This window comes from Melitaea cinxia, chromosome 11 (genome assembly GCF_905220565.1).
Source record: "Melitaea cinxia chromosome 11, ilMelCinx1.1, whole genome shotgun sequence".
In the NCBI taxonomy this organism is placed as follows: domain Eukaryota; kingdom Metazoa; phylum Arthropoda; class Insecta; order Lepidoptera; family Nymphalidae; genus Melitaea; species Melitaea cinxia.
In genome coordinates, this window is record NC_059404.1 from 7,454,285 (window position 1) to 7,475,272 (window position 20,988).

Below are 20,988 nucleotides of genomic sequence, written 5' to 3' on the forward strand. Positions count from 1 at the left end.
CCGATATCAACCTCTTTCTGTTTAGTAGTTATAGAAAAGGCTGTGTGGCTACAGCATTTATGTGGCTACGGCATCAAAGAATATAGCCACCCCCTCTCTTCCCGTGGGTGTTGTAAGAGGCGACTAAGGGATAACACAGTTCCACTACCACTTAGGAACTTATAAAGCCGACCGATGGCGGGATAACCATCCAACTGCTGGTTTTCAAATACACAGGCCGAAGACTGGCAGCAGCGTCTTCAGTGCGACAAAGCCAGTATGGGCAAAACACATGAGTTTGCGCTATTTTTAGCGCGCACTTGGGGAGTCCTATGTTCAGCAGTTGACTACGATAGGCTGAAGTGAGTGAGAAATATCTAATAACTCATATATTTTATTATGTGTGGAGGATTAAACTCTAATCTTTCTCTTAGAAAGAGGTCTATGTCCAGCTCGGGATGTTATAGGCTGAAGCTTTATACAACTTGCTAAGAAATATTATTTGAATGATTTTTTTTTTATTATTCAATTTATAAAAGCTAATTTTTTATCCCCAATTATGGTTATTGAAATTCCCGTGACTTTTAGGCAATACACATTCTTTTTGTATAAATGTTTGTATTAACAAAGATAAAGATGAAGTCTTAATAATGCATTGGAAATTCCATGCACGAAAAATGATGACTCATTGTCCCGTTACACTGATTGTACGATTGTGCCGGATCTATCTCTCTTTCACTCGATTGGCTTATGCGTCCGAGGAGATGTTTGGTTATGACATTGTCACGTTAAATTATCATCCCTAAACCAAACTTTACAGACAACCAAATTTTTTTCTGTTGTGAAATTATTGCATGTTTTGCTAACTATCCAGCTATTTTACTTTTTAAATATAAAATTGTATTTTGTATTGTATGTAAAATATATACACTAACAAGATATTTTTTATATTCTGCTAATAAGGGAATGAATACTTTGAAGTGTGTTTCTATTAGTTCTCAAAATTGTAATATGATACATGTGATATTGTCAGCGAAAATAGCTTTTACCATAATCTTATGTTTTACCACTTCCATACGGTGTGGTTATACTTTGTTCGATTACTATTTGAGGATTTTTCCTATAATTTAACATATAGCTGACTTCACAAAACAGTTGTATTTAATAACATTACATACAATATCAACTATGTATAATACAGGTAAGTAATTATTTTTTTAGTCTTTACCTTTGATCGTTAATAAAACCTTATAAACATAATTACCTGACATTGATTAAATGAAATACTACTCACGTTTTGTACTATAAAAATGGGATTTCTCCGGTTTGGATAGCAATAGTTCCGGCCATTTGTCTTCTCTATTAGAAGTTACTGAGGGTGATCTGTCAAGAATCTGAGATTTAATTGATGTCGTAGAAGTAGATGGGGACACTTCAGTCTTTTTATCTTTAGGAGAGGCCATGATTTTTATCTACTAATTATTAGGCGAAACATTTCTACACAAACAACTTATTTTTACTTGACGTGTCAAAGCGTCATTTATCGTTATCAGCAACTGTCGCTGTGACATTGATACGACACTTAGAACTCACGTTTCGTTCTATGAAGTATGTTATGCAAATTGGGTACTTTTAAATAAAATAGAATTCGTTATTAGTTAAGTTTTCATTTATAGAGTTGTAGATGTGTAAGTAAATATCACAAAAAAAAATGTTTTTTAGTACCGCGGAACGTTGTGCTGTTCTATTTAAGTAACTAGGTACATCACAAGAATTTTAAATTGTTTTCAACAAAAACCAAAAACATCAAAATGGTAATATTCACCAAAAAGAAAGTTATACGAGTAAGCATTTATAGCACAAATATCATTTCTCTGTCTTTGTTTAAATAGGGCTGTCACAATACGTTTAAACCTTCTACTTATTATACAATTTGTCATATCAGTAATTTTGATTTCAACGTTATTAAAACTTTTCACCCTACTTCACCAAAATAGGGGCCATTAAAATTACTTTTGACTGCTGTTAACGCTTAAAATTAACTTAGTATTTCTACCTACGATAAAAAGTTAGTAATCGTTTACACATTATTTAAAATATATAACAACGATAGAACTTGCGTATTTTAATTAAAAGCGCTCGAATATATCCTTCTTTCTGTAAGTGCAAGTCTGTAAGTATTGCACATTAGTTGTCTATTATGACATTTAATAATTAAAAAAAGAGTGATAATTTTTTAATAACATTAATTATTTTTTGTGTCAAAGAGGATATAACCACTATGTTCTCGACTCTACATGGCGGAATCAACCGTGCCCCACTGGCAAAACTGAAATCAATTAATCAAGAACTAATTCAGTAATAAAAATATCGCCATGAATTTGTTACATATAAATAAGCCATTATTGCAACCTTTAAAAGTTTTAGTAGTAAACCCCCTTGCGCCAGCATCCCAATTATTTATAGTGAAAATGATGTCTGGCGTTGTCTTCAGTGACGATCAATTGATTGATTTGAATCTTATAGTGTCTAGTAATGACTTAAAGTCGGCTGAATCTTTTGTATTGGAATTAGAATCATGTGCTTTTTCATGTACTAATTCCATCAAGATATCCTCAGACATGTCAAGGTATCTACGATTGTTAATTACCTAATTATTTTTAAACAATCCATTCTCATATATTATACCGTATATATAAATTTAAAATCGTTAGCGAAAATTATTCTTTTAAGTTCCAATATAAATAAAATCTTAAATTGAAATTTCTGAATAAAATTTAGTATACTGACACAAAGCTATTTTTATACTTCATACTTCTCATACTTTAAATAATACTAGCGACCCGCCCCGGCTTCGCACGGGTGCAATGCTGATACTAAATATACTACAGAATATCTTTATTTTATAGTATTAAGCTAGCCTACATCATGGTTATTAACATAATAACAACATTCAATTATGCGTCGTTAGATTACACGTTGTTACAGAATGCGTTGAAGAAATAAAGGTTCACTGCTCGTTCCCCGTAGGTGATAGCGTGATAATATGTAGTCTATATGTTGACCCGACTTCTTAATAATATTCGTGCCAAATTTGAAGTAAATCCACGCAGTACTTTTTGAGTTTATCCCGGACATACATACAGACAAACAGACAAAAATTCTAAAAACCATATTTTTGGCTTCGGTATCGATTATAGATCACACCCCAAGTATTCTTTAAAAAAATATTCAATGTACAGTTTTGACTTTCCTTCCATTTTATTATATGTATAGATTTAACTGAAAAGAAATTTTATTTACAGCGCTAACGATGCTGACGTTTTTTGTTTCATAACTGACTTTGATAATCCGAACTACGTTGAGTTTGACAATGAAAATATTGATAAGGAATTCAACGCTTTATATCTCATTATAAAATTGGCGAATAGTTTTAGTTGGCTAAATGATACAGACACTGAAGGAATAAAAGCAATTAAAAATGCTGAATCTTCGAGAAGTACTAAAAAACATACAGAAATGGAAAAAATTATTTCTAATAAAGAAAAGAAGGCCATATTTTTGGTTGACGGTATTGTAGCCATCGATATTCTTCAGTCACTATCTAAAAATATGCCATCCGATATATTTTTCTGTCCTACACCTATTTCTGCTATTGCGAAATCTGTTTTGGGAGATTATTTAAATGTAAATAATTCATAATTTATTTTTATTTATGTAATAATTTAGAAACTTTTTTTTATGTCCAAATAATTCTTTTTTTTATACAACGGTCGGCAAACAAGCGTACGGCTCACTTGATGGTAAGCGATTACCGTAGCTTATAGACGCTTGCAACACCAGAAGCATTGCAAGCGCGTTGCTGACCATATCTTCAATTCCCCCCAGGAGTTCTGGTCACCTTACTCACCAACAGGAGCACAATACTGCTTGGAAACAGTAATATTTAGCTGTGATCTTCTGTAAGGTCGGGGTACTACCCCAGTCGGGCTGCTCCTTATTAAGAGTAGGAAATTACCTGCTATACCCTACCTCAGTTATAATTTATTTTATATGGAACAGATTTTATCAATCTTCAATTTGAAAAGCAATAGTGAAAAGGACACCGGTCACCAAGCCGCATGCCCAGCGTGGTGACAACGGGTAAAACACATATACGTTCACGCCATTTTGGCGCGAACTTGTAGGCCTATGTCCAGCAGTGGACTGCGATAGGCTGAAGTGATGATGACGAGTGAGTGAAAATGAAAAAAAAAAATACAAAATAAAAAATAACTTTATTCAAATAAGCTTCAAATCAAGCTTCGTCATTTTTCGAATTAAAATTATAATTATCGTTTTGTTTTCCTGCAGAGAAAAATCAACTCCGCAGTTACTCTTTAAAAAATCTTTGTGTATTAATATAAAATTAATAATATCGTGCATGAAATATTTAATATTATATTATATTATTATGTATAATTTCTTTTCTTATTAATTAATTACTAACAATAAAACTTAAAAACTAACATAGCTTTAGTTATTACTTACATGGACTGAAACTTAAACTTATATACATTGTTTGGGTTTAATTTAAACTCGACATGGTTGTTTATCCCGAGGCAATACATTAGATACTTTTGTCCCGGAAATGAAAGTATTCCCAGAGGTCACTAAAAATATCCGATCCGATCATCCACGCGAACTATTTTGCGGATACGATAGCAACATGAAAGTGTTAAATATAGAAGCTTAAATATAATATCAATATTTAAAAAATGAGGGTCCTTTAGACCACACGACTGAAGTAAAATTTTCTTTAGCTCCATCTAACCTCAACTATCTTTGAGAGAAACCCCAAGCATAGACCGTACCATTGCATGTTGAGCGACTTTAAAGTTGTGGACCAGTCCCTTCGCCAGTGTCCACGTTTCGGCTCCGTATATTACCACAGGCAGGACGCGTTGCTCGAAGACTTTGTCTTCAAGCATTGCGGAATCTTCGAAGTAAAGACTCAACGAAGCCTGGCAAACGCCGCCCAGCCCAATCGAATCCTCCTATCGGCCTCTCGAAGTTGTTGCGGCCTAGTTGGATAGTATGGCCTGGATAAATATAATCCTGAAAAACTTCGAAAGGGGTTACGTCTACCGATACCGGTCTCGGTATGACTTGGTTGTTAAACATAACTTTCGTTTTGTCCAAGTTCATACAGAGACCGACACTTCGGGAGGACTCGTTTAGGCCGGCCAGTATTTGGCCTAACTCATCTAACGTCTCCGCCAAGATGACGATATCGTCGGCGAAACGAAGGTTAGAGATGAATTCACCGTTGACGTTGATACCTCGTTCCTCCCAATCCAAGGTCTTAATGACATCTTCCAGCGCAGTGGTAAGCAGTTTTGTTGATATTACATCTCCTTGTTCCCACGGCGGAGGGAAACGGGTCTTGTTCTCTGCTCCTGGACATGAACAGTCATTGTCGCCGCATCTTACATACATCACAGTACCTCGATATATCGCCAGTCGATATGACATCTCTGCAGAGAGTCCAGAACAGCCCAGGTCTCGATATATTCGAAGGCTTTCTCCCTGTCTACAAATGCCATACACAGCAGCTGATATTATTCCTCTGTCTTTTAAATAATCTGCCCAACAGTAGAAATGAGACTATCCGCGAGAGAACGAAAGTAACCGGTATAGCTTACAGAATTAGCAAGTTAACGTGGCAGTGGGCTGGTCATCTGTGTCGCAGGACTGATGGCCGTTGGAGCAGACGGGTCCTGGAGTGGAGACCGCGTCTTGGCAAACGTAGTGTGGGACGTCCTCCGGTCCGTTGGATCTACGTAAGATTGCCGGTGTAGGCTGGATGAAGATTGCGGAAAACCGGGATGTCTGGCGCGAACTTGAGGAGGCCTATGTCCAGCAGTGGACTGTAATAGACTGAACTGACTGACTAACTGAACCTCTTAACTTCCGTTTACCTCACCCGATCACACTTTTCGTAACGTTCTCATCACACATTCACCAGCTTGCTCCCCAAGTCAAGCATGCGTAAACAAGTTTTACTTAAAAAAATAATTATCAAATTATTCCCAGGTACATTGTAATGTCATAAACGACGTGCTTGTTTGGGCTGCGAATGATAACGTCTTTCATGTTGAGGTGAAGAAACCTATAATTATACATGACGATGTTAGCGATAATTCACACTGCGATGAAGACAAAGTAATAGGGAAAGATCTCCTGGAGCAGTTGAATTTAGACTCAACACAATTTAGTGCATCTTGGTTGAAAAAAGAGTTCATCGAAAAGGTAGCAGATTTATTACAATTACCTTTTGTATTATTAGAGAATAAAATCTAAAATATATACTAAAAAAGTTGACAAGATATTTTAATTTCATGGTCATGAACGAAGTTTGATACGATTTAGCCTGTAATATCCAACTGCCGGACAATGGCCTCTTTCCCCACGTAGGAGAAGGATCAGAGCTTAATCCAACATGCTGCTCTAATGCGGGTTGGCGGATATATTCCCTACTATAAGTAACGATTGCAATCAGGTGTACATGATAACAATCGAGACCGACGGCTTAACGTGGTCTCCGAGGCACGGTGGGGAGACCCACAAGGACTGCACAAACACTCAGATCACGGCAAACATCTGTATGACTAATACAAATATTTGTCATATACGGGGATTGAACCCAGAACCGCCAGTGCAACAGCCACAAACCAGTGCTGTGACCGTTACGCCAACATGTCGTCAAATTTGATACAAAATATGTACGTAATATCAATTATGTTTTTAATAATGTAAGGCATTAAGTTATCTCAATAAAGTTATGTAAAAAGGTGGCGTCATCTGCGTCGAAGAATCCTTACGGATGTATTTATAGAGCTGTGGTATTCAGCAAAACTTTGAGAGACATTTGGTTAACGCGTATCCAGGACGATGGCAAGAAAGTTTACAACAACATGGGCGTCATTAGTGATGGCTCACTTGGAACTATTAAAGGTAAAGCGGAAGAAATTATGCCAATGATGATGATATTATGAAATTTAAACTTGAGTGGAGTGTAGTGTAGTTTAATCTATAAGAAATCGGTCTCTTTAACTTAGTTTTTTTTTAATGTTTAGTTTATTTATGTTCAAGTTCATAAAAATATATTTGTTTCAAAGTAATTAGTTGTAAAAATTTCACTGCGGAAAGCAAGTCACCAAAAAAAAATTCAAATAAATATGTATATCAGCTTATATGTGCGTGTACACACAAATTAACCAGTTAAAGGCTTACAAACGTATACGGATTATAAGTTTATTGGGAAAAATGGGTATTATCCCATCTAGTTGTTAAATTTTTTCTAGTTTGAAATCGGTATTAGGTAGAAGTACTATCCTCGTATTTATAATAATATCTTATTTTTTTTAAATATCCTATAACAATGACACACAATTGTCTGTTCCTAAGATAAGCAACTTAACGCGTGTGCTGATATAGCTAAATATTTTTTTTTATAAATATACAAGGATATAATATGTATATAATATACAAATACAAATACTATACCCAGACTCAGGCGGGAATCGAACCCGTTACCCGCGGAATAGAAAGCAGGCTACTACAAACTGCGCCAACGGGCTATATACATTTATAAAAATGGGGTCTATTTTAAAAATTATTATCGAGTTTTTGGGAAGCAATATGGCTGTGGCAAAGGCTGGGTACGGTCTTATACGAATTAGTTCAAACAAAAGTATACTGTAGATGTTTAAGCAATCCCGTCTAGGGAATAGCCGGGACAAGGTCCGTTCCAAAGACGGTGAAATGTAAATAATTCTAAAATGTCTATTATTGAGTCATTGCCCAAAGTTAATGCATCGTTAAATAATAACGATGAACGGGATTAATCTAAAATACTGTTTCAACTCAAATAATTAGATAATAACATGTGCGAGCTTTCCCATAACAATTTGCTATCTACCGTACCATATCCTAAAATACGAGATAAATTACAAACATAAGTATAACACTTTAAAATTTAGCGATGTTAACCGCTTTTTGTACTCATGAAGAAATAATACTTAACATTATCAGCTGATTTTTGAAGTAAAACTTCATTACGCACGCTTGGCTTGCGGACTAAGCTAATGAATGCGTGACGAGAACGTTACGAAAATTGTGATCGGGCGAGACGAGCGGAAGTTCTGAGAGAAATATAAGTCATCACTAGATGATAGAAAGAGAGAGAGTTATGTTTTGCAAGTTTTATTTCAGTCGTGTGGTCTAAACATCACTCATTTTTTAATATTATGTCACAAAATACTTTAAAAACCACCAAATAATTATTATTGGGTGATTATAAATGATAGGTAGGTTTAAAAAAAAGTGTGTGTGTGTGTCAGCTCTGACGCACGACTTTAAAAAGAATAGTTATAACAGTTGGATGTTACCTGTAACACAAGCATTAAGTTGCTTATCATAAGAACAGACGACCGTGTATGTTGTAAGATATTTATTTATTTATGACTGGAGGACTTTATTCCTTCAGATCGACTGCCTAAATAGGCACAAAAGGCTTAGTCGTCTAAGAAAAAGATTAACCATTATATGGTAAATAAACGAATCAAATAACGCCATCTATCTATCTAAGATGACGTTTTTGGAAAACGTCGTTATGATTTATCAATTGGGTTCCGATTGATGGCGTTACGAAAAACGTAACGATGACTTCGTTCAGTAGATTTTACTCCTGATATTTTTTTTCATACCTTATATGAAAATCGATTCTTAAGGAGTAAACTCTAAAAATGTTATTATGTGATACTAATTTAAGTAATTTATAAGTAAACATTACATTTTAACAGTTCTTATATTTCCTAAAAAAATGCTAATGTTCATTGTTTTCCTGTTGATTTTTCTAAGTTTATGAAAATTAATTTTATTCACAAACTTCGATATTGTGCGTTGTTCTCAAATTATTATGAGCTCAGTTGAAATACCAATGCAGCGCAGTCAGCACGCAATATCTGTATCGCGAATAGGCCAGCGCTTTTTTGTGTTGATTGTTTCTGTTCTAGAAATTTTGATGAGAAACTATAAAAATGTATTGTTTTATCGTATAAAAAAATGCATCCCTTAAATTTAAGGCTTTGTATTCGTTACGATAGATAAATGAGTGCAATATATATCTCAGGGTAAATATTGGCACAATATGCGCCTTATTTTGGGTTTCGAAAAATGCAAGATGGTAGTATTGACTTCGCTATGAATATTACGATTTTAGTCCTTTAAATGCCAATCTTTGTTTTATAAGTGTTTGTGTGTCGAAATATATTTATGAAATAACTTAAAAAACATGTCTTGCATTCATTTTAAATAAAGTGAAGTTTTACTTGCGTCCCTATGCGGACGTAGCCTCGACCGGCCGACCGGTGTGCGACCGGCGACTGTGACAGTACCGTCTTAGTACGAGTACTTTGCCGGCCGCGCGCTCCGCGCGCGCGCCTCTGCACTACTTATTTTGAATGCAAGATAGGTAATAGGTAATGGATAGATAATAATGCATATAAGTTGAGGAATGGTCTAATTTTGGTATGTAAAATGTTTTGGTGATAGAAATTCGTTGTAGTTAAAGTGTAAAACAAATCGTAATGTATCTGTGAACTGCTGGACAATTTTTGTATTTTTACCCACATAATATGTTGATAGTTTCTCATGTAAGTGACTGTGTGTTTTCAATGAGAAAATAAATATTCTTTAAACCTAAATAAATAAGGTGGCTCATTACTATTATGTATTTATTTAGCGATATGTTAAGATATTTACCTATTACTTTGTGGCATTCAGATCACGATTTGACTTGTCGATTGATCTGAAAACTGTTATAATTATGGTTAGTAGTATATTTTCATTTATAAAAAATGAACTGTAACTGTATTTATTATTTGGAGCGTTGACGTCACCAAAATGGCCGTCACGCGAATTTACAATTTGAGGGAATTATTACCACATTTTGATTTTAGTAGTTTTATTTATTATCTTTAAATACAATAATAAATGAGGAGTAATAAATGAGGTACGTTCTTTTGCACTGCATTGCTACTGCATATTATAATTTACAGTAAATTTTTATTTTCAAGACGATAAGGCTATGTGTTGTCAAAGAACAAGTTTTTTTTTAATATTAAGCATTCCTTCAATCTATACAAACAAACAAAATTATAGTGTCTGTTTGTAATATTAAAACAACCGCTTTTTACTAAATGGATATATGTATACACGGTATATATATCAAAATGTTTGTTCTGGCTAATCTTTGAAACGGCTTGACTGATTTTGGCGGGACTTTCACTGGCATATAGCTGATGTAAAAAGGGGTAACATAGGCTACTTTTGTTTCAGAAATTTATTTATTTTATAACTCTGCGAACTGAACAAAAACTTTTTTGTTAAATTTCACGCGGATGGAGTCGCGGGTACAGCTAGTATATTCATATAATTTATACGTGACTAATTCACAACATGATGGTAATTAATGCGACAGTCTAGGACATATAAGAATATATATAATAAGAATATATAAGGGACTTATAAGTATTATTACGAGTATTTGATACATTTGTAATATGTCGTGTCGCGTAGCGTTACAATGGGTTATTCGATTTGACCTTCAATCAAATATGTATAAACTTGAGAACTATAATGTGTTAAAATGAAACAAATCTTTAATTGAAAAACAATCAAATGAGCATTTTTTGCTTTATATGAAAATAAAAAAATTCAAGGCGTCATCTTCAAATTCATATTTCAGATTAACAATATACCTACATATCCACTTTTTTAAAACTGATATCGACATTTTACAAGTAGAAGCTACATATGAATTAATAATTTAATTATTACAGGATTACCTTATGTTTTGCCAGTAGTGTTTACTAAAGGTAACTGGTCTGTAAACAAGCTTTACGAAGACGATGTTCATCTGAAGCAGGAAATAAACAGAATCAATAAGGAAGTTAAACAGCGTCATGATCAGGTTATTAATAATTAAACATTACATTACAGCTTACTTTGTATGTTGAGATGGTTTAGTAAATACAATGTCAGTATGTTAATTAAGATCTACGGTGTTATGTGGTCTCTAAGATTGCCTTGAAGAATGAAAAGCCTAAGAATTTCTGTGACACATGAGAATGTTCTAAGGAAACTTCGTAGGTTAAGCTCGGAAAGGTTCTCTTTAAGAGGAAAGATCATATTACTGTAAATAAATTAAGCTTAACTTTGACTTATAAATCCTTTTCGAAATAAACGGTATGTTTGTTATTATTATAAATAACTAAAAATAATAATAACATTAATAAAATAGTTTCATGTATGTACACTTGGCACTGAGCCATGACATGAATGTTACTTGAGCTTTAAAAATGTAGAAAATACTATGAGATGTTTGTTAATCTTAATAAATATAAATTACGCGTCACGTTGTTTGTTCGCGATGGACTCCTAAACTACTTAACAGATTTTAATTAAATTTGCACACCGTGTGCAGTTTGATCCAAGTTAAAAAATAGTATATTTTATTTTAATACAGCTGTGTACTTTGTCCGCGTGGAATTTAACAAAAAAATTATTGTTCAGTAATAAAATAAATAAATTACTAACATGAAATTAGCCAAGCAATGAAAGTTTCAGAGATTTCAGAGAACAAACAGACAGACAGACAGATTGACAAAATTGTAAAAAAAATGTTATTTTGGTATATGTACCGTGTATACATCCATATGCATTTAGTAAAAAGCGGTTATTTTAATGTTACAAACAGACACTCCAATTTTATGTATTTGTATAGATATGTCATTTTTATATTTAAGAAAAAAAGGCGATACGAAGTTCGTCAGGTAAGCTAGTTAGATTATAAATTTTGCAAATTGATCCACAATTTTTTTTTATTGTTTAACAAAAGTCTGGACAAGTAAAAGCCTTGAGTTTCTTCGTTTTGAAAGTATATTAAATATTTCTGGTGATTATAAAAATAAGTAAGTATGACAGAATTTCACACACGACAAACGACTATTGATTAGGGAGTGTAACACATTAAAAATAGGATATATTTTATAAGAAAATTAATCAAACCATTGTTGGAGCCATATTTTAAAGCAACAAGAGGAAGTCACGTTATAAAACTAGACTAGACACTCAGTGTTAGTTGGAACTTTATCAATAAATTATAGGAAGCGCGTATGATTTATATTTGATGTTGTCCTTTGAATTTTAATAGGTATTTTCATAGAATAAGGTATTTTAAAGTAATAAGGTTGTTTATTGATTCAGTTTAGGTATTCGTAAAAACATGTATATCATTATTTATCAAAAAAAAATATACATAAATTTTTTAAACACTTTTCAGATGATCGCGTACTGTAAAAAGTTTCTGCAAGATAACATCATCCATCAACCTTTCACAGATGAATATAGTACCAATTCTATGAGCTCTGTAAGCGGATACAAGAATTGTTAGACTTTTATTTCTAAAAATATTAATAAAATGAATTAGTACATTAATCTTAATAAATAAAAACTTTTTGTGACAAATATTTTAATTTTTTAAACGGTTTTATTTAGCTCACCCCGTTTGTTTTATTTATTTTTTATTATTTATTCTTGGGTCAAATTTAGTAATTCAAATTTCACCCTCTTCCTGTCAACCGATTAATCTGAAATTTTGTATACACTTTGGATTTTGGTGACAATACAATTATGTTTATTCATTATCATTATAAATTCAAGATGGCCGCCGCTACAAAATGGCGGATAATTTATGTTTTATTAATCCCATCAATATGGGTATCAAATGAAAGGGCTCAACAAGCAGAATACAATATACTATAAAAAATTTAAATCCAAGATGGCGGCCGCTACAAAATGGCGGATAACGTAGGTTTTATCAATCCCATCAATATGGGTATCAAATGAAAGGGCTCAACAAGCAGAATACAATATACTATAAAAAATTGAAATACAAGATGGCGGCCGCTACAAAATGGCGGATAACGTAGGTTTTATCGATCCCATCAATATGGGTATCAAATGAAAGTGCTCAACCAGTATAATCAATGTACTATATAAAATTAAAATCCAAGATGGCGGCCTCTACAAAATGGCGGATAACTTAGGTTTTATCAATCCCATCAACATGGGTATCAAATGAAAGGTCTCAACAAGTAGAATACAATTTACTATGCAAAATTGAAATCTAAGCTGGCCGCCGCTACCAAATGTCTGATAACAATTTTTTATCAATCCCACCAATATGGGTATCAAATAAAAGGGCTTGACAAGAAGAATACAGTGCACTATACAACCTCAATATTTAAGATGGGCCTTGCAATAATGAAGCACTAAATGAATTAAACAGAATGCGAAATAAAAACTAAAAACTAGAAAATAAAAATAGGTAAAAAAACTTTTTAAGTTAAACGGTTTTATGTTAAACATACATTGCAATGTTTAAGATAAATGTTTAAGACAATTGACGTGCCCCACGGTTTTATTTTAGTCTAGTCTATGCATATGTTTATAATTCCCACGACTGTATCTATTTTATTATTTTTTATTTAGAAAACCAACAGCTTTAAACAATGTATCTTACAGCTACAGGTATATGCTATATAGTATAGCCAATAACAGGTTTCCTTTAGAATATTTAGATTATGGAGTGTCCGCTTGTAACATCAAAACAACCGCCCTTAACTAAATGCGTATAGATGCACACACGGCATATATACCAAAATAACATCCCCTACAACCATAGGCGAAGTTGATACAAGATTGTGGCTGATAACAATTTGTGAGTATTTAATCGATTACAAAAAAAAAGGAGGAGGAGGCAACTCAACTCGACCGTAAATACATATATACATACACACAGACATAGACATATATACAGACATACACATATACACATACATATACATATGCACACTCACACACACACACATATATATATATATACATACTAGCTTTTACCCACGGCATAGCTCGCACTGAATTATTATAGCAAAAAGTATCCCGTCTTACTTCTATTACCTCTAAGAATATGTGTACAAAGTTTCATGATGATCGGTTAGGTAGTTTTGCGTGAAGACAAAATCAAACAAATTTACATTTACATTTATAATATTAGTAGGAAATACACATAAACACATGCACATATATATACATATACACACACACATATAGTGGCGACCAGTGCACTGGCCAAATCTGTTCGTATATCTATGCTGCACTACCCGATGCTCCAACCGAAGTAGACTCCGTTCTCGTTTGCTAGCAAACACTATTATTAGTGATATCTATCACCTTCCTTTTAAAACACAACTTGCTTGAGCAAAATAAATCGCCCTTACTGAACTTTGCGTTATATGTTCGGGGCAACCTAGCCATAACTGTGTTAGATGCGTTGTTAGTGCGGCGTAGAGGCACGTTTAAAAGTGGAGTGTGACGTGTTCTACGCCTGGGAACGCAGAAAGCCACTTCATGCAGCAAACTTGAGCAATCTACTCTGCCCCGAACAATATCGAACAGGAAGCTCACGTCAAGTAAGTCACGTCTCTCTTTCAAAGCTAATGGCTTATTATCGCGACAAGCTAGTTGGTATGATTCGCTTGACTGACGACTCCGGTACGAAATGTGTCTTATAAAGATTTTTTTGTATGCGCTCGAAGCGTTCGTTATAAACATTGTATTGAGGGGACCAAATTTGACTAGCGTATTCTAGCAGACTACGCACATATGCAAAATATACAACCTTCAAGGACACTATATCCTTAAATGTCTTGCAGGCACGCAAGACGAATCCCAGATTTTTATATGCCTTTTTTGTGACTAAGTCAATATGATCAGCAAATGTCATTTTGCTATCGAAGTAAACTCCTAGATCACGAATCATATTGACTCTTTCGATGTGAACACCATTAAAGGAATACGAATGTATAATGGAGTTCATTTTGCGAGTGATAGATATGCACTGACATTTTTTGGCATTCACCGTTATCTTATTAGTTAAGTAATAATTATACAAAACGTCCAGTTCAGCCTGCATCGTGTAACAATCATTGATGTTATCGATTCTCAAAAATACCTTTTTATCATCTGCATACATCAGATGCTTAGCGTGCGACAGACAATTAGGCAAGTCGTAAATGTATGCATTGTAGAAAAGAGGTCCCAAGTGCGAACCTCGGGGGATGCCAGATGGTATTTCTATGTAATCTGACCTGAATCCGCCCACCACAACCGCCTAGGAACGCTTGCTTAGGTAAGATTCTGTCCATCTTAGAAGGTGCCCGTGTATGCCAAGTTTCTTTAATTTGCTTAAGAGTATGGAGTGATCTACCCGGTCAAACGTCTTCTCAAAGTCCGTGTAGATCACATCCACCTGCCCACCATGTTCCATGTTACTGATTACATAATCTGAGAAATACGCCAGATTAGTAACTGTTGATCGCTTTCTAAGTAAACCGTGTTGGTTTTCGGGTATTTGTTGAGCTATTATGGGGTAAATATTGTTATAGACAATTTTTTCAAAAACCTTGCCTGTTGTATTGAGTAACGAGATTTCCTGAGATTGCTTTGTAATTTTCAACTTTGATTTTAGAGCCCTTTTTATGGATGGGTACGATGAGAGCTTTTTTTCATATATTAGGAAAGACGCCTTCCTTTAAAGAAGAATTTAAAATATAAGTAATAGGGACTGCGAGAACTTTTGCACATTTGACCCATAATATTGGAGGGTCCCGTCACAGCCAGCGCCTTTATTAATGTCTAAAGATTTAAAATGATTTTCCACTACACTATCTGGTATGGTGAATTGAGATAATGAGTTCAAAGAGGCACTCTCAGTTGAATTTTGAAAATCAGGGTTGAATGGGGCGCTGAATACGCTACGGAAGAAATCGTTAAAGGCGTTATAGATTGAAGTTTCATCCGTATAACTTATATCTTTATATAACAATCGTCTAGGGTAATTGGACACGCGTGGCAAGGATTTCAGATATGACCAGAAGATTTTGGGACTCTTTTTAAGCGCACTTCTGTATTTGCAACGTATGCATCGTAGCATGCATCTTTGCACACGTTTTTGTCTATCGCGTAATAAACAGAATTCATCATAATCTAGCATATTGTGAATTTTTTCTATCTCTTATGTGCTTTAAGCTTTTCTTTAATGATTTTGATTAAAGCTGGACTGTACCAGTTACGGGGTATTTGTTATTTGAAGAATATTTTTTATTGAGTGGAATATGTTTTTGAATAATATTATAAAGAGTTGTATAAAATATAGTAGTGGCGTTTTCTACAGTTTGTGAATGAAACAGTGCCTGCCAGTTGCAATCGCTAAGAGAATCAATTACACTCTTATAATCACTCTTTCTGAAGTTATATCTAGGTGAAACGATTTCTTTAAATGGTGGTATGGATATGTCAAGAATTTCAATATAGAATGGACGATTAGCGATATCTAATTTACAAAGGGGATGTTTACAAGCGCTTATCTCCAAGGGCAAGTCAGAAAATTCAAGATCAAGTGTGTTGCCAGCGTGATTTTTTAAGATGTTGTACTGATTTAGGTTCAAAAAACTTGAACTTTCCGCAAGAAAAATACTAGCGCTCTGTACGTTCGGGCTACCATATTTTGTATGATGCGGTCCATTTCGGTCCCATTTGAATACACGGTAAATTAAAATCCCAAATTACTAGAAAGTGATTATCGGTTTTGATGAAATGCTCCATTAAATTAACCATGTAGTGAATATCAATCGGAACTTTTAAAGAATCAGGAGGTATATAAACAGTCAACAAATAAAGGTCATTACGCGATAAGAGCTTGTGGACAGGTATTTTTACTACAATTATTTCTGTGGCATGGGAGTCAACAAGATCCATCTGCACAGCTTCTAGTTCACGGCGGACCAGAATCATTACCCCCCCCCCCACCTGACTCTTTATTCTAGTATTACATAAATGCGATTTATCTTCGTAAATAATAATATTTTTATCAAACGACTTGCGATAGTTATCCTCCGTCGACGCACAATAATGCGCGAATGGACATGCACATTAGCTATGAGCTCGCAGTTAGATGACACAGAGTAATGTTGATCATAGAGGTAACAATAAAAATGTACATGAATCGTTATGATAACATCCTTGAATTTAAACTTAAAAGATTTAGGGTTATGGAGAATTAAAATATTAAAATGTTTGTTGTTTGAAAATAAAATAAAAAGAACTGAGCACGAAAATTAAAGTTAAAGTACTAATTACTAGTTGAGCACTAATCTTCACACAATCCTCCTTAGATCCTCTTCTGTGGATATTAGAATTGGGGGTGATGTATTTCCTTTGCGGACAAAAATTCTTCCGTTTTTTGTCCAAGTATAGAGGAATTCACGTTTTTTAGCAGTATCCTTAGCTTTCTTTAAAAGTTGTTTATTTTGCACAGTCAGGTGTTCATGTATATAAAAGGCGGTGTGGACCACACCGCCTTTTAGGTTGATATCAGTAGTGGTAATGCGGCGTTTTCGTAATGCAGATAACAAGTTGTCTTTCAGCAATCTTGTTCTTAACTTTGCAACTATGACTTTCGTAACATTCACAAATCAATGTTTAAAAAATTTAAAATTACACAATTTATTTTTATTTTATATTTATTTTGGGAGGAACAACAGCTGTGAAATACAATATACAAAATGATATAGAAATAAAAAGCTACCAATAGTTCCCCACTGGTAGTCAAAGAATAAGGAAGTATAAAAAAGAAATCTTACGCTACATATTAGCCGTAGTAACAAGAACACGTAAAGATTACAAAATGTGGTTAGTGAAATGATGTAAGTAAACAGAGTTAGGTGCAGTCAAACTTTAGATACAATTATAAAACTATACATATATACAATTGCTGTGGGGTAACGGCAGAATATAGCCTCCCCCACTTTTAGAATTGCCTGAGGTAGGATTGCGACTTTTGAAAAAAAATCGATTGACAAATAATCGCTTATCTTCTTTTAAAAATAAACCGATTAGTAGGAAATCAATTTTATTGTCAAATATTCATCAATAAGTAAAATAATGCTGTGTGGTTGCGGCATTAAAGAATCTAGGCACCTTCTCTCTTCCAATGGGTGTCGTAAGAGGCTACTAAGGGATAACACAGTTCCACTACCATCATGGAACTTAAAAAGCCGACCCATGGCGGGATAACCATGCAACTTTTTTTTTAACTGCTGGTTTTGAAATACATAGGTCGAAGACGGGCAGTAGCGTCTTCGGTGCGACAAAGCCAGCCCTGCGGTCACCAACCCGCCTGCCCAGCGTGGTGGCTATTGGCACAATGATCTTAGAAAGAAGAAAACGGTTTTTTTCTAAAATCATTGTATTGGCAAAACACATGAGTTCATGCCATTTTTGGAGTGAACTTGTGGAGGCCTATGTCCAGCAGTGGACTGTATTAGACTGAAGTGATGATGTTGATGAGTGACATATATACAATTAAAAAACTATACAAGATAGACAATAATATATAATTGATATACAATTTTAGAATATGCATTAAATTTACTACCCGCCAGACAAATGAGTTTTGCATATAGTTTGTGGAAACTAGTGGTATGTGTATTATCGGGTTATTGCGAAAAAGTTTAGCAGGTACTCCTAAGGAGACTTTGGCTAAAAGATCAGGGCAATCTATTAAGTTACTTGTAAGTTTTAAAAATAGATTAAGTCACTAAGTTCACGTCTTATTTCAAGGGGGAGAATATGAAATTTTTTGCAAAGTTGTAGATAGTTCTTCGAGTTGTATGGCTGATTTGATTTGAAACAAATAAATTTTCTTTGTATGTTCTCAAGACGCACGATGTAAGTGTCATACCTACTTGGGGTTCTAGACCTCAGAGGCATACTCTAAATGACTTCGGATTAGTGAGCAGTATAATACTTGAATAGTTTTTATTTCATTGAAATCCACAGAAGTTCGCATGACGAATCCTAACATTATAGGTTATAGGTTATACATGTATAGGTTATACGTATCCAAAAAAAACAATTTCATGTTGTAACATTCACAAATCAATGTTAAAATTTTTTCGATTGCTCACAAGAATGTCTTCATCTCGAGATTCAGTATTGGAGGCATCAATTCGATTTGCCGCCATTCGATTACCCGAGGCGGAGTGTTAGCTTGATCCATTGGCCAGACGTCTGGCGTGCTAACGCGGTAAGGGCAAAACAAATAAAAGCACATTTACCAACCGATTAATATTCGACGGACCACGGTCTGGGCTCCCTGACCACATCGTTAGTTTAACCTCTTCTGTCAATTTGATTTCCGACCTCAGGGTATGTAATTTCCATTATGGAGGCGAAACGCTTTGTTTGTCGACGTGCGGAGTAATAAAACTCATGTATCTATTTTATCTATTAGCTAAGAAACTAACACTCTTAATTTTAAGAAAATAATAATATTAGAAAAATACATTATTTTATTAATTCGGTGTGGCCACATCTATCACGTCGGGGTCAACAGTTTGGCGAAGCGTGTGAAACGTAGTGTGAAGAATCGCGTCCGCCATCGAAAAGGGAGGATCCTCCAACCAGACGGGTGTTGTGTCTGGCGGGCTAACGCCCCGACGTTTGTTGTCGGGATCTTGTATATATACTTAATCACTTTGAAAACTCTGATAGCGCGATGTAGCATACGTCAGTTTTTCTCTAATTACGTAGTTTGTAGTCGTTCGTATTTCGCGCGATAGATGTCGCCACACCGGTAATCTATAATATAAAAATGAGTCGCTGAATGTGTTTCTAAGCGCAAAACTCGAGAACGGTTGGACCGATTTCGCTAATTCTTTTTTTAAAATATTCCTTGAAGTACGACGATGGTTCTTACGGAGAGAAAAATTCAAAAAAAAAATTAAATTTCCTGAAAAAGTCTAAACTAAACACTTTTCTATACTCCCATACAAAAGATTTGTGATAATACTTAAAAGTCAATTTGAACTTTAATACCATACGATAAAGTTTGTGTTAGGCGATACGTAGTTTGCCGGGTCAGCTAGTGTTATTATATTTATGTATTCAGATTTTTTGAGATATCTTAGTTAATAGTTTCATTTGGAAGTGTAATTTTAAAATGTTGCTACATTAGTAAATATCAATGAAAAAACATTGAAAAGAAAAATTTTGCATATTTATATAGATATGGGTATGCTAGTACAAATACTCCTATGTATATACTCGTACATAGAAAGTTATTTGTAAGTTTTCGAATCAGTTTGAACTTTGTAGTATGTTAGTAGTACCAAGATAAAATAACGAGTAAATGTTAATACTCTATAATATTCATCACAGGTATCAAACCGTAGTTAGTTTGTATGTTCACTATTACTGAGAGATAACATGCATCTGCGATAATTTTCCAACTCTCGTCTTAGTTTCAGTATCTAAATACCGCCCCGGGCAGACTCCTATACGTTTTGATATATAATTTACTTGCGATTTTCACTGATTCAACAAAGATCAAGGTAACATTATGTACTTTACAAACCCATAAATGAATACAAATGTCTTTATCTTCAGTATATGGTTATGCTTTGTAAATTATTTTGTTAAAGAAAAAATAAATTATATCTGTAAAAATATTATAAGCTGTATAGCTACGGCAGTAAAGAATATAGCCACCCTCTCTCTTCCCGTGGGTGTCGTAAGAGGCGACTAAGGGATAACACAGTTCCACTACGACCTTGGAACTTAAAAAGCCGACCGATGGCGGAATAACCATCCAACAGCTGGCTTTGAAATACACAAACCGAAGGCGGGCAGCAGCGTCTTCGGGTGACAAAGCCAGCCTTGCGGTCACCAACCCGCCTGCCCAGCGTGGTGACTATGGACAACAGACATGAGTTCACGCCATTTTGGAGCGAACTTGTGGAGGCTTATGTCCAGCAGTGGACTGCGATAGGCTGAAGTGAT

General features: G+C 34.5%; 1 protein-coding gene across 1 annotated transcript; it reads left to right on the plus strand.

Moving 5' to 3' along the window:
- The first annotated feature begins 2,354 nt into the window (after positions 1-2,354).
- LOC123658042 (malate dehydrogenase 3, cytoplasmic-like) lies at positions 2,355-12,554 on the plus strand. The gene is made up of 6 exons (XM_045593523.1): positions 2,355-2,608; positions 3,285-3,666; positions 6,055-6,270; positions 6,813-6,975; positions 10,866-10,996; positions 12,368-12,554. The coding sequence occupies exons 1-6, from the start codon at positions 2,355-2,357 to the stop codon at positions 12,476-12,478; spliced, it is 1,257 nt and encodes a 418-aa protein (XP_045449479.1). The 3' UTR covers positions 12,479-12,554.
- The last annotated feature ends 8,434 nt before the right edge of the window (positions 12,555-20,988 follow it).

Bases quoted from the DNA above. Each gene is read 5' to 3' on its own strand.
- LOC123658042 (XM_045593523.1), top strand. From the start codon at position 2,355: ATGAATTTGTTACATATAAATAAGCCATTATTGCAACCTTTAAAAGTT. The intron at 3,667-6,054 runs GTAAATAATTCA...AATTATTCCCAG, and splicing joins TTTTGGGAGATTATTTAAAT to GTACATTGTAATGTCATAAA. The intron at 6,271-6,812 runs GTAGCAGATTTA...TTATGTAAAAAG, and splicing joins AAAAAGAGTTCATCGAAAAG to GTGGCGTCATCTGCGTCGAA.